General features: G+C 49.7%; 1 protein-coding gene across 1 annotated transcript in view; it reads left to right on the forward strand.

Moving 5' to 3' along the window:
• The first annotated feature begins 3,871 nt into the window (after positions 1–3,871).
• Ror2 (receptor tyrosine kinase-like orphan receptor 2) overlaps positions 3,872–12,817 on the forward strand; it is a 174,897-nt gene continuing 165,951 nt past the window's right edge. Inside the window, 1 exon segment of the mRNA NM_001107339.1 lies at positions 3,872–4,169. Within this exon segment, the coding sequence (NP_001100809.1) occupies positions 4,073–4,169 (97 nt within the window). The 5' untranslated portion in view covers positions 3,872–4,072.

Genomic DNA, 12,817 nt, shown 5'->3' on the forward strand with positions numbered 1-12,817 from the left:
CTTTGTTTTTATTTTATGTGTATGGTATTTTGTTTACATGTATGTCTGTGTGCCACACCACATGTATGTAGGGGTCTCAGAGGCTAAAAGAGGATGCTGTATCCCCTGGACTGGAGTTACAGATGGTTGTGAGCCACCATGTGGGTGCTGGGGATCCAACTCTGGTCCTCTGCAAGAGCAGCCTGTGCTCTCAACCACTGAGCCATTTCTCCAGCCCTTTAGATAGTTTTAAGAACTATGACACTCAGGTTTTGTTTTTTGGTTTTTTTTTTTTTTTGGAGCTGGGGACCTGTTTTTTTGTTTGTTTGTTTTGTTTTTTTAAGACTTATTTTATTCATATGAGTACACTGAAGCTGTCTTCAAACACACCAGAAGAGGGCATCAGATCCCATTACAGATGGTTGTGAGCCACCATGTGGTTGCTGGGAATTGAACTCAGGACCTCAGGAAGAGCAGTCAGTGCTCCTAACCGCTGAGCCATCTCTCCAGCCCGACATTCTGGTTTTGTGAACTAGTAGTTGTAACTGCTGGCATAAAAACTGAGTCTTTGGTTCATCATCCCTGGATGTGAATTTGTGGATACATAAAGGCAAAGTAACTTAAATACTCGTACATAGAGGTAAACTGCTAGAGGTACTTTGTGAAAACACTGGTTCTGAGTGGACCGTGCTTTCAGGAGACGTTCATGTGGCCATGTAGGGTGGAAACAGAGAAGCCACTGGTTTTTGCCTTATAATAAACGTTGATGAATTAGAAAGCAGTGAAGTGGCAAATGAAAGAATTTATTACATATGCAAGGCACATGTGTGGAAGTCAGAGAACACTCGTGGGACTTGGGTTTCTCTACTATGTGGGTCCCAAAGATCAGACTCAGTGTGTCAAGCATCTTTAGCTGCTGAGCCACCAGACCTCCTGTATGCACACAGTTGTGTTGTCTCGAGTACCACTGGAGCTTCACCAGGGAGTGCATCCTTAAACTTCTTCAGATCCAGAGGAAAAACGGACCTAACTCAAGAGGGCTGCAGGACACAGGTGAGCTCGCTTTCCATCACTGTGACAAAATACCCGAGACAGACAGCTTATAAAGCAGACAGGTTCGGTTTTGCCTCATTGATTTTAGTCCTCATTGACTGACCCTGTTTCTTTGGGCCAGTGACATCACAGTACCTCTTATAAGAGTTCACTGAATGGTGGACAGAAGCAAAGTGGCGTGAGATTGAGTACGGATATCCCAAGGATTTGCCCTGGGATCTACTTCTGTTCACTTGCCTCCCCCTCCTCGGTGTTCCACTGCCTCACTACAACTTCATTGGCTACTCGGCCAGCACATGCGCACATGCGCTCTCTACAGGCTCAGCCAGCCTTCCACTCTACACCGGTGTTCTGTATGTAGTCCTTCGCACCAAATTTCTTTCCTGGAGAGAAGACAGAGACTCGTAAGCCTCAGGAAGCCCTTGTAACGTACAATCATCACAAACCCCTCCCAAAGGTGAGAAACAGTTTAACAGTTGGTGGTGGAGGAGGAAGCTCGACCCGTGGGACGGTGGAACTGCCTACAAGAGTACAAAGAATCCCAGAGTTCCACTTTTGCCTGTCGTCACTCCTGGTGAACTTTCAGAGAAGTAGCTGCCATTGTATCACCCCTGCTCCTGTAAATAATCCCAACAAACCCACTGGTTCAGTAAGCTAGGTGTGGTGGTTTGAATAGGTATGGCCCCCACAGACTCATGTGTTTGGGTGCTTGGCCCATAGCCAGTGGCATTATTAGGAGGTGTGGCCTTGTTGGGGGAAGCGTGTCACTGTGGGAGCGAGCTTTGAGGTCTCCTTATGCTCAAGCTAGGTTCAATGTGGCACACAGTGTCCTGCTGCTGCCTCTGAATCTGGATGTAGACCTCTCAGCCCCTTCTCCAGCACCATGTCTGCCTGGACGCTGCCATGTTTATGATAATGGACTGAACCTTTGAACTGTAAGCCAGCCCGAACGACATGCTTTCCTTTATAAAAGTTGCCATGCTCGTGGTGTCCCTTCACGGCAATGAAACCCTCGATAAGTCGGTAGGCTTGGGTGGGATTATTTATGGATTTGTCTTCAGCAGTAACCTGTCTGGGCTTTATATGGGTGCACTCCTGAAACACAGGGGGAATGCTTCCAAACTATAGCAACAGGTAATGTGACCACCGGGATATGTGCCTGCAGGAGGTTAGTCCAGCTACTCTACCTGAAGCCCTGTGGGGTTTTGGGGTAACAATGACAAAAACAGTGACATCTTTACCTCAATTTACCTGGTATTAAAAACTTACCAAGACTACTACTACTACTTCTCCTCCTCCTCCTCCTCCTCCTCCTCCCCCTCCTCCTCCTCCTCTTCCTCCTCCTCCTCTTCCTCCTCCTCCTCCTCTTCCTTTTTGGAGTCTGTCTCACTATGTAGGTCTGGCTGCCCTGAAGCTGATGATGCAGCCCAGGCTGGCTTCAGACTCACAGAGATCATCTGCCTGCCTCTGCCTCCCAAGTTCAGAGACTAAAGATGCATGCCACCCTGACCACCTACAAATAACTAACTTTTAAAGCTCATAAAAACCAAGACTACCCACAACCCATTAAAACCAAATATGGGGTAGCGCTGTGCGTTGGTGGGTGAGTGCTGGCCAAACAGTCTGGGGCCTCTGGATCCAGTTTCCAGCACCGTGTGCTCATTCTTGTGAGCAGTCCAGGCACTCAGGAGGCAAAGGTGAGGAACACTCAAGGTTATCCTTGGCTACATAGCAACAACAACTGAACCAACCGAGACCAACCTTGGCAACATCCTGTCAAAGAAGAGCGATGCTGGGGCCGGAGAGATGGCTCAGCCATTAAGAGCACTGACTGCGATTGCAGAGGACCCCAGTTCAGGCCCCAGCCCTCCCAGGGAGGCTCACAATCATCTGTAGCCAGCACTGTACACATCTAGTGCACAACCAGGTGTGCAGGTACTCACACCTACCTGTAATAATACATATAATAAAAATGTAATAAAAATGAACTCGTCTCAATGCAACAAGAAGGCTGGGAATGTAGACTAAACTGTTTGCCCAATCTGTAGGAGAGTTCGAATTAAATTCCCAACCCCTCCCCCCATTTCCAATAAAAACAAATGTATTTGAAGAGATATTTCCCAGAAGTATTCATTAGGAAAATGCAAATGATCACATACATTATACACCGCCCTGGTCTCCAGGCTGTTCTTGGGATATTCCAGGACCCCAGGAGCCTTCACTTCCTTGATGTGTGCTGGCTGTTGCCATAGCCTTGCTTGGCTCCCATCCTACTACCCTCATTAGTGGGGCGTGTGCTGGCTTTTCGCTCCATTCTCGGAGGGTCCCGATCCTCCCCAAGAGGCTTGGCAGGACGCCCGCGGGGACGCGGCCGGTTACATTCTGGAGCATCGATGTTCGAAGACCACACCTCACCTCTCTTTTTGGCGCCCAGGATTTCGAAGAACGGATAACAGAGAACCCCTCAGGGGGCTTCATCAAGTGCCTAGTTTCTGATTTCTGATCCAGGTCCCCAGGTTTCCAGGCCTCTGACGGTGGGTGGCAACAGTTTCGGATGCTGGACAAGCAGATGAACCGAAGGCTCCACCTTTGTACTTAGAAGTCCCGAGGCGCTGGCGAGAGGGCGGGTGCTGCAGGCAGCTCCCTGGACGCGGGGGAGGACCGGGCTCCTTCCCGCGCGCTCCGGCCGCCGCCCTCGAGTCACTCCGGCAGAGGGCGCCGGCGCCGGCCTCTCTGCCCATCGGGGCGGGCGAGCTGGGGACCCTGCCTCCTGCGAGCCCGCCCGCGTTCCGCCCCCCCCTCCGCCCCCCTGTTAGTCCCGGCGGCCGGCGGGACGCCCGTGCCGGAGCCCCGGAGCCTCTGCAGCCGATCTGTGCATCGGGGCAGGGAGAGAGGGACGTCAGAGTGGCCCTCGAAGGGAACCAGCTTGCGAAGCGCGGGGAAGGAAAGCGCGGACGCGTGGCGGGGAGGGGTTAAGGCGCCCCGGCCCGAAGCCCGAAGGCCGAGCGCGGCAGGCGACCCGGCACCCACGGCCCGCAGCATGGCTCGGGGCTGGGTGCGGCCGAGCCGAGTGCCTCTGTGCGTCCGGGCTGTCTGGACGGCTGCTGCGCTCCTGCTCTGGACACCCTGGACGGCAGGTAAGGACCCTGCGTGCGCCCTCGGAGCATCGCCCGCTTCTCAGCCACTCTCTCCCGGCCGCCGCGCGGGCGCCGGTGCTACCGATCGAGGGGCGCCAGGCAAGGCCATGCTTCGTGCTCGGCGCCAGCTTGGGCCCGTGCCCTCAGTCGCCTGGGGCTGGTTCCAATGAGCTGGGCTCTAGGGACCACTAAGTGTTTCCAGAGGCCGGGGTGGGCAGCGGCGGGGAGCTTTTTGTAAGTGCATCCCAGTCGAGAAGTGCACCCGTAGACGTGCTCTGTGTGTCCCAAGACTCGGACTCCATCGTTTCTTTCCCAGTCACCGCCTTTCCAGTTCACATGCATCCCTCTTACCTCGTCTGCCTCCGGGGCAGATGCGGTTCTGAGTTAGTCTTTTTTCCCCAGAGGCAGTGGGCGGGGGGGGGGGGCGCACACGCATGATCGGAGGTCTTGGTTTTTCTTTTGTTGGAATTGGTGGCCAAAGCGGTGTTTGGTGGGTCCTGCCTAGCTGGGGGCTTGGTCCCCAGAACTTGATTTGCGAGGTTGAAGGGAGAGTGCCCCTCCCCCCACCCGCTTAGAGTTTTCTCGAGCGTATTTCTTCCACCTCTGGGGGATTCTGTGTGGGCTTGATCAGGGCTCAGGAGACACTGTCAAAGAGCACAGAAGTGTTTTAGGAGGATACCTGGGCAGAAATGACTGTGGTAGCCGGAGGAGGAGGCGGTGGTGATCCTTCTAATGCTACCTCCAGACGCCGCTGGCCATCAGGTTTGTGGCCGGAATCCCCGCACCCTGCAGGCTTGGGTGAAGGTAGGCACGGCCTCCGGGCCCAGGAGGGTCAGGAACTTCTGAGGTTTGCCCTAAGTTTCTGAACTGCGTGTGTGAGACGTGCCATACTGGGACAGCGAGCTCAGTCACCCCCAGCCCCGTGTTCCTGCAAGCAGGTGAGTGTTAGGGAGCCGAGGCAGGCAGCAGGACTCCGAACTCTTCTAAAGTCCTGCTGTGCGAAGCACTGAGCAACCTTCCAGGAGGGCGTCTGGGTTTAAACTGATGCTGATGGTATCCACCATTTCTGATCAGTTGATTTGCATTGATACCCCTGTCTGCGAAATCAGGAACCACTGAGTGCAGAATGAGAGAGTACCGGGAATCCTAAATTAATGTCATTACCAAACTGATTCCTGAAAGTACCTTCTGTACCATCGAGAAATTCTTTTGAAACTAGGGGGCCATAACTGGTCGCCTCCGTTGAGATTTTGGCCTTTGCCACAGGCCTTGCAAATCCTGCAGTGTGGGGTGTCTTGAGGTATAGTCGGCGTGGGGGGGGGGTGGGATCTGCTATGGTAAAGGGTCTGTTGTTTAAAGTCAATTTTGTAACCAGAAAAGTCCGCTTGCATTTTGGATGTATCAGTTTGAGTACCGCCTTCACTTTTGGTAGAAAGGATGATCACATCTGACGAAGAAAGCCATCAAGGGCTGTCTATCTGTCCCTCCTTATGTGGGGGTAATTTTTCTTTGCTAGTGAAATGGAGCTATAATCTCTAGGAAGAGTAGGCTGTTTTTCTTGTTTCTGGATTGCTTTCTAGTCGATAGATAACAGACACAAGCACAAGATAACAGACACATGCGCGCGCACGCGCGCGCGCGCGCACACACACACACACACTCACAGAGATAGGAAATTATACAGAAAATGTGGATGTTTGAGATCTTTTTTGTTGCCAAGGAGTGAATTCCAGCAATCGGAGAGTTCGTTCTATACTTGAAATGACTTGGGATGTAAAAGCATGGGACAGTTATCTTAAAAGGATATATTTTCTTATTCCACATTTTACTAGGAAGACTCCATTCCCTGAGGACAGATACCTGCTCTGGGACTCTGTTCTCTGGGTTAGGCAGGGCAGGAGTGATGAACGTTTGCCCTTCTGCCTCTCTTTTTGGCAGGGCCCAGATTGCCCCTGGCCCAGATCCCTGAGTGGTGGTCACAATACCCAACGACAGTCTTCAAGAAGAAAAGAAATGAGATCATCTTGTGTAAAAAGACTTTGTGGAAACAGAAAAGATTTTGTGTGTGTAGTGAAACATGTTTTTCTTATTACGGTTGAGTACCAAGTGGGGAAGAGCTACACATTTGAAACCTTTCAGTGTTTAATAACGATTTCAGGTTGAGCCCCGGCATATGAAGATGGCCACCCGGAGAATCTGAGCCTCGGGGACCCCTTTGGGACACAGGTCAGGGAAGGGATCCCATCAACCAGGTTCCATTTAAAGCAAAACGAGACAACCCAGAAGGTTATTTTTCTCCCGGAGAGCCATAACCTGTGGCCTCAAGCATGCTAGGCTGGCACTGTACCACTGAGCTAGGCTCCATCCCTGGGACTGTCCTTGATTAGTTAACCTGGCATAGTTAGAAAGCCAACAAGATTTTTGCTTGCATGCAAACCAAAACCAAAACCAAAACACCCCTGGTTTAAAAGTCTGCAGTTTTGATGACAGTCCTCTGCAAACTCTGAAACAGCACAGAGTGGGTGAGATGGGTGAAGTTTCCATTTTTGTTGTTAAAAGTCGTTCCCATTGTTTACTCGGAGCCGAGCTGTAGTTGGTGTTTGTGTGACTCGCAGAGTCTCTCATTACTTGCCTCTTTAAACACATTGCCTGGGGAGCTTTAAGGTCGGCAGAAGTTGCACTTTATGCAGGGCTTTTGTTTTGTTTTGTTTTGTTTTGTTTTTAAAGGGATCTTTTAAAGGGAATGGTATACTCCGGAGTTAGAAATGGCTCCTTTGGCTGGTAGGGGAGGTAAATCCTTTTTGGAGGTATTTCAACTCTCCTTTAGAGTGCGGTGTGGGCTAGGCCAGGAAGGGAACGTGCCATTGCGAAGCACACTCCTACTAAACGTTCTGCCCACTGGAAGACTCATGGAGTGTCCCCTAAGGTGATTTAGGTCTCCTGGTATTTACTTGCTGCTTGTCATCCAGTGGTGACCACTGGGTTTGCTTCGCTACCCTCCTCTCCGGGTTCCCTGGGTTGGCGCATCCCTACGTGGGTCTCCTGCCTGAGACTACCCTTTAGGCTGTTTCCTCATTGAGGAACTTCAGTGACTACCCAGAGTGGACACTATTTCCGCAAACACACAGGATTTCAAAGCAGAGCCAGGATTGTGTTTTTCTTGGGTGTGTATGATCATTTTGTGTTAAAAAAAAGACCCATTTGGCCACTATGGCTTTGGAGTCTTGGATTTGTACCATTCCATGGATCACTTGGGTGCCAGTGAGGTGCTGAACAGGTGTTGTAACCTCTCCGGTTTTGGAGTTAAAAACAAGGACAACAACAACCACCACCAAGGGATTAAGGGAGCTGCAGCCCATGAGTTATGGCGGGAGCCGGCCTGGCCTGTGGAAGGCCTTCTTGGCCTACCATGTATTTATTTGGTTTAGTTCGAGCAGCTTGCCAAGTTGGAAACCAGGGCGGGATAGTTCTGCTTACATGTGCTGTGCTCATAAAAAACTGTCTAGGGTGTAATCTGTTTGAAGTCACATTGATGGAGTAGCCGAGGAGCAGTTGGTTGGACCATTTGAAGGTTTTTTTTCATAACACTTTTCAAAATGGGATTGTTTTTGGTTTGGTAAAGCGTCACCAAGGAGGTTTCTGGGGTGTGTTTTCTTTAAGGTCGAATTCTGATACACCACCTTCTCCCCCACTCCCACCCCCAATCAAAAAGCCAAAGGGAAGGAAATAATTAAGGGAAAAAAATTGAGCCTAATTCGACTAAGTAGCTTGGCCTCTAAAAGGTCTTAAGCCCCGATGGGAAGAGTGTGTGTGTGTGTGTGTGTGTGTGTGTGTGTTTAATTGTGCTGGAATGAGCTTCAGTAAGCTCTCTGCCACTTCTGAGATGTTATCAGAGGAGAATGTGGCGGCTGCCCTGGACCTCTGGGAGTGGGGGAGGGGTTGGGTCCCCCCCGCCCCCCATCACCAATCCACCCAGCCTAATGGCTTCCACACCTTCCTGGAAGGGCAGCTAACCGGATGTACAGTTGAATTACAGAAACATTTTGGCTTGAACCCACTGTAACATTTATGCCATGGGATGTAGGAGCCGCCAGGCACATGTGACTATTTAAGTTAAAATTATTTAAAATTAGAAAAAAAAATGCATTGGCTTCCTACGCCATGCTGGTCTTGTGGCGGGTGCCCACCCTTAGCCACATAGGGCCTGCTGGGATTTGAGGAGAAAGTGCATGGAGTCTGTGGATTGTGTTTGGTGGTTTTAATTTCTTTATTGTCTTTAGTACATAAACATAGGCATGCTTACATCTTTCCTGTCAACCTTTTATAGTCTGCAGTCTTTTGAGTCTTTTGCTTCCACAATTAATAACACATAAGTATTCTCTCTCTCTCTCTCTCTCACTCTGTCTCTTTCTCTCTCTGTCTCTCTCCCTCCCTTCTTCCTTCTGGTGTTACTGTAATTGAAATTGCCTTCCTAATTTCTTCGTGTGTGTGTGTGTGTGTGTGTGTGTGTGTGTGTGTGTGTGTGTTGTTTGTGGAAGTTAGCTTGTACAACCTGATTTTTTTTCCTATGAGTTTGCAGAATATATTTGTTCAGATACGACGCTGTAGATCATAGCCTCTATGGTTAGCTGCACAACAGACAATTACCCTCATTTACTTATTTAGTCTAATTGCTCTGTCTTGAACTTCTGCCACCACGCTGAACACGTATCCAAAGCGGACAGTCCTGTTTTGCTCTGATCTTGTGGGGAAAACCTTCCCGTTTGTACTGTGTTCAGAGACGTTCCTTCTGTTCTCAGTTTATTTTGTGTGTGTGTGTGTGTGTGCGTGTGTGTGCGTGTGTGTGTGTGTGTGTGTGTGCTATGTCTTCACACACACTGCGAGAGGGAATCAGATCCCATTACAGGTGGTTGTGAGCCACCATGTGGTTCCTGGGATTTGAACTCAGGACCTCTGGAAGAGCAGCCAGTGTTCTTAACCCCTGAGCCATCTCTCCAGCCCCCCTCAGTTTATTCTTGAACCCTTTGCATACTTTGCCATTCAGAACACATTGAAGAACCTACTCATTCATATGGAAATGTTAAAGCCAGGTGCATGCCTTTAAGCCCAGCACCAGTGAGGCAGAGGCAAGTGGGGCTCTGCGAGTTCGAGTCCAGCCTGATCTACATAGTGAGTTTGAGGACAGCCAGGGCTATGTAGAGAGACCCAGCCTGGAATGAATGGATGGATGGATGGATGGATGGATGGATGGATGGATGGATGGATGGGTGGATGCTTTTGAAAAACATTACTAAGTCCCAAAGAGGTTCAGGAAATGAGAGCTGAATGCCAACAAGTAAATCAAACTTTTTTTTTAAACAAATGGTGACAAGACACCACAGCAGGATCAAGGAGAGAGACACTTAGTCCTTGCTGATGTTAGATGTGACATTTTGACTGTGTAGTCTCAGCTGACTGGGAAGCCAAATGCTACCTGCAAACAGACCTTGCACTCACCTTGATGGGCTAGGCTTCTACTGGGAATTGGCACTTTGTGTGAACTGTAGGAGGTAGGGGGTCAGATGCATGCTTTGTGTTGGAGCCAGACTCTCTCTGTGGGATCGTGAGAGTACATAGGCAGTGGGTAACTGTGAGAGGAGATCTGGGGGAGTGGGTTGGAATTGGAGGTGTCAATATGACTCACGACCTCTGTGTAGCCACACTATATGTAATGTTCAACTGCAGACCCATAGTTTTTTTTTTTTTTTTTTTTTTTTGGTTCTTTTTTTCGGAGCTGGGGACCGAACCCAGGGCCTTGCGCTTCCTAGGCAAGCGCTCTACCACTGAGCTAAATCCCCAACCCCAGACCCATAGTTTTAAAACCACATTCTCTCTCTCTCTCTCTCTCTGTTTTTACATAACAGCTGTTCTTGAGTGTTCCCAGTTCCTAAGCCTTTATTCCTCTAGACACTGCTGCACGGTAAAGGGGACAGAGTTCCTTGGAGGGTTGACTGAAGATAAAGCCATGGTGAGGAAAGATCAAGCCAGGCCTGGGACATGTTCTTGGGATAGAAAGTCAGTTGTCCGAAATGATGGGTGTGGTGAGAGCACACAGGGGCCAAGCTGGAGGCTCTCCAGTGGCCAAACCTAGGGCAACAAGACAAGCATGGGCAAGTGGAAATCCGTGGCACAATACTAACAGTATGTGAGCAAGAAAGCCATAGATGAGTCTTGTAGGACTCATGGTGTGACACAAAGTTATCGTCCATGGTTCTGGGAGGTGGACACACTTGAACAGTGAGCCACAAGGTCCACAGAAGAATATTCTTTCCTCTTCTGCATCTTGGTGGTTGATGGTTTCCTTGGTTTGCACCCAAGTATGTCTTCCCCCCTATTCTGTCTTCACAAGCCTCACTTCTTCATGTCAGAAGGACATGAGTTCCCCTTAAATCCCAGAGGCATTAATCTCAAGTTCCTTATTGCTGCAACAGAGACTCTTCTCAAGTGGGCCACATCTGAATTCTGAGTGGCCATGAATCTTGAGGGAAAACTTAACTTTAATACAGAAACGAGTGGGAGAGGTGGAAGATGCCAGGGACCTTGTTTTTTTTTGTTTTTTTTTTTTTTAATTTTTTTTTTTTTTCGGAGCTGGGGACCGAACCCAGGGCCTTGCGCTTCCTAGGCAAGCGCTCTACCACTGAGCCAAATCCCCAACCCCTGCCAGGGACCTTGTATTGAGCATTTTGCTTCTTAGTGGTGCAGAGATGATCTGGACCGTATTGGGTGGGGCATCCGTGGGTACTGAGTCTAAGTAGTGGGCTGAGTGAGTACTGAGTCTTTAAGTGACAGACGGAGCAGGGAAAGTGCATGCCTTCAGGAGTTCTGTGCTTTCCTGATCTGCAAGGGGGCAATGGGTAACTAGACCAGAGAGAGCAGACATAATCTTGATCACCTCGTATCTTTAGTTTGAGTGACGAGCACTGATCCCTCTGTGAAGCGCACCGAGATTACATCCTAACAGAGGACAAGAATCTGGTCATAAAGCAAGACTGGCAACTCAGGGAGGGTCACATTCAGAACAACTGTCAGTGTTGTGAAACGTAGGCAGTTTGCCGAAGAACCAGTACAAAAGGCCACTAACTTATAAAAGGAGTTTGACCTTGTCATCAAGACAAGTTGGAATCAGTGTTCCTATGCTCTTGACTCCTCCCATCGTTCTCTTGACCCCTCCTATCGTTCTCTTGACCCCTCCCATCGTTCTCTTGACCCCTCCCACTGTCCTCCTGACTCCTCCCATCACTGGCAGAGTGAGAACGAGTCAGAGCATTGTGGGAAGTTGGCTGTGCAGCTTGCTGCTCTCAGGGCTGATTGGCACTGCCGGGTAGCGTTGAGCTGCACATGCTCCTTGGTCTACTGAACGGTGGGTATGCTAAGCCCTCTGGAAACTTCGGTACACTGAAACCATAGAAAATGCACGCGTTTAGGCCAAAATAAGCAGTCCTCATTCTCCAGTGCGAGTCACACACCAGATACAGCGACTATACATAAGCACGGGGCTCTGTGGATCCCAATCGCGAGATTTTCTCAATCTGTCTGCATGGGACAAGGTAAGATCGTAGCAGCTGCGATGTAGCCTCTGTATGATTCAGTAAATTGCCTAAGCATGCTTTTTCCTTTCCTCTCTGCTTGGCTCTGCCTTTGATGGCTATCCTTGAAATGATATCTTGGTTGGGGATTTAGCTCAGTGGTAGAGCTCTTGCCTAGGAAGCGCAAGGCCCTGGGTTCGGTCCCCAGCTCCGAAAAAAAAAGAACCAAAAAAAAAAGAAATAATATCTTAGGGTGTAGTGGGCGTGTCTTACATTAACTGAGGTTTTGTGAGTTGTGTGTGCGTGCGTGAGCGCTCGTGCGTCCCTGAGTGAAAATGTGCAGAGGCCGTGCCTTACTTTCTGAGAAAGATTCTCTTTCTAACCTGGAGCTGATTGTTTCAGCTAGATTTGAGACAGTGACACCCCCTGGGATCTGCCTTCCCTCTGGCAGTGCAAGCCTTACAGATGAGTATCACTACACCCAGATTTTATGTGGCCGCTGGGGATCCAAAGTCAGGTTCTCGTACGTGGTGTGGTGGGCGCTTTACCCACTGAACCGGCTCCCAGCTCCCACTGTCCAATTTTAGGGGCATTAAAAATGAGGGTGATTCTGTTTGAATATTACCCTAGTAGAGCTGAATTGTGGTTTCCTCTGCAAAAGAGAAAGATACGTTGTTGTTGTTGTCGTTGTCGTCGTTGTCGTCGTCGTCGTCGTCGTCGTCGTTGTGTCATCGTCATGACTGACTCCTGGTCCTTCGGATTGCAACCTTCCTTGGGAGAATAGGTTTCAGGAAATGATACAATGATGTCTTTGGGGTTGGTCTCTCTTCCTGAGTAACTGTGTCCTTACAAAAAAGGAGGTCTTGGAAGGGACACGCAGAAGGCAGGTGATAGAGAAAGTGCTGACCCTGGAGTAGCAGCTTGGCTTACAAATGGATGAGCAGCTTAGAAATGGCTTACTTAGGCACATGGCCACCCAGTGACTGCTCCCTCTCCCCTTCCTGCCCCTTGATCAACACAAGTGCCAGTGGTGGAGACGCTTGTTGCTGGCAGTTTGTTTCAGCAACTGTAGCCGAGTGGAGC

The sequence above is a fragment of the Rattus norvegicus genome, chromosome 17, assembly GCF_021556685.1.
Source record: "Rattus norvegicus strain SHRSP/BbbUtx chromosome 17, alternate assembly SHRSP_T2T, whole genome shotgun sequence".
Classification (NCBI taxonomy): Eukaryota; Metazoa; Chordata; class Mammalia; order Rodentia; family Muridae; genus Rattus; species Rattus norvegicus.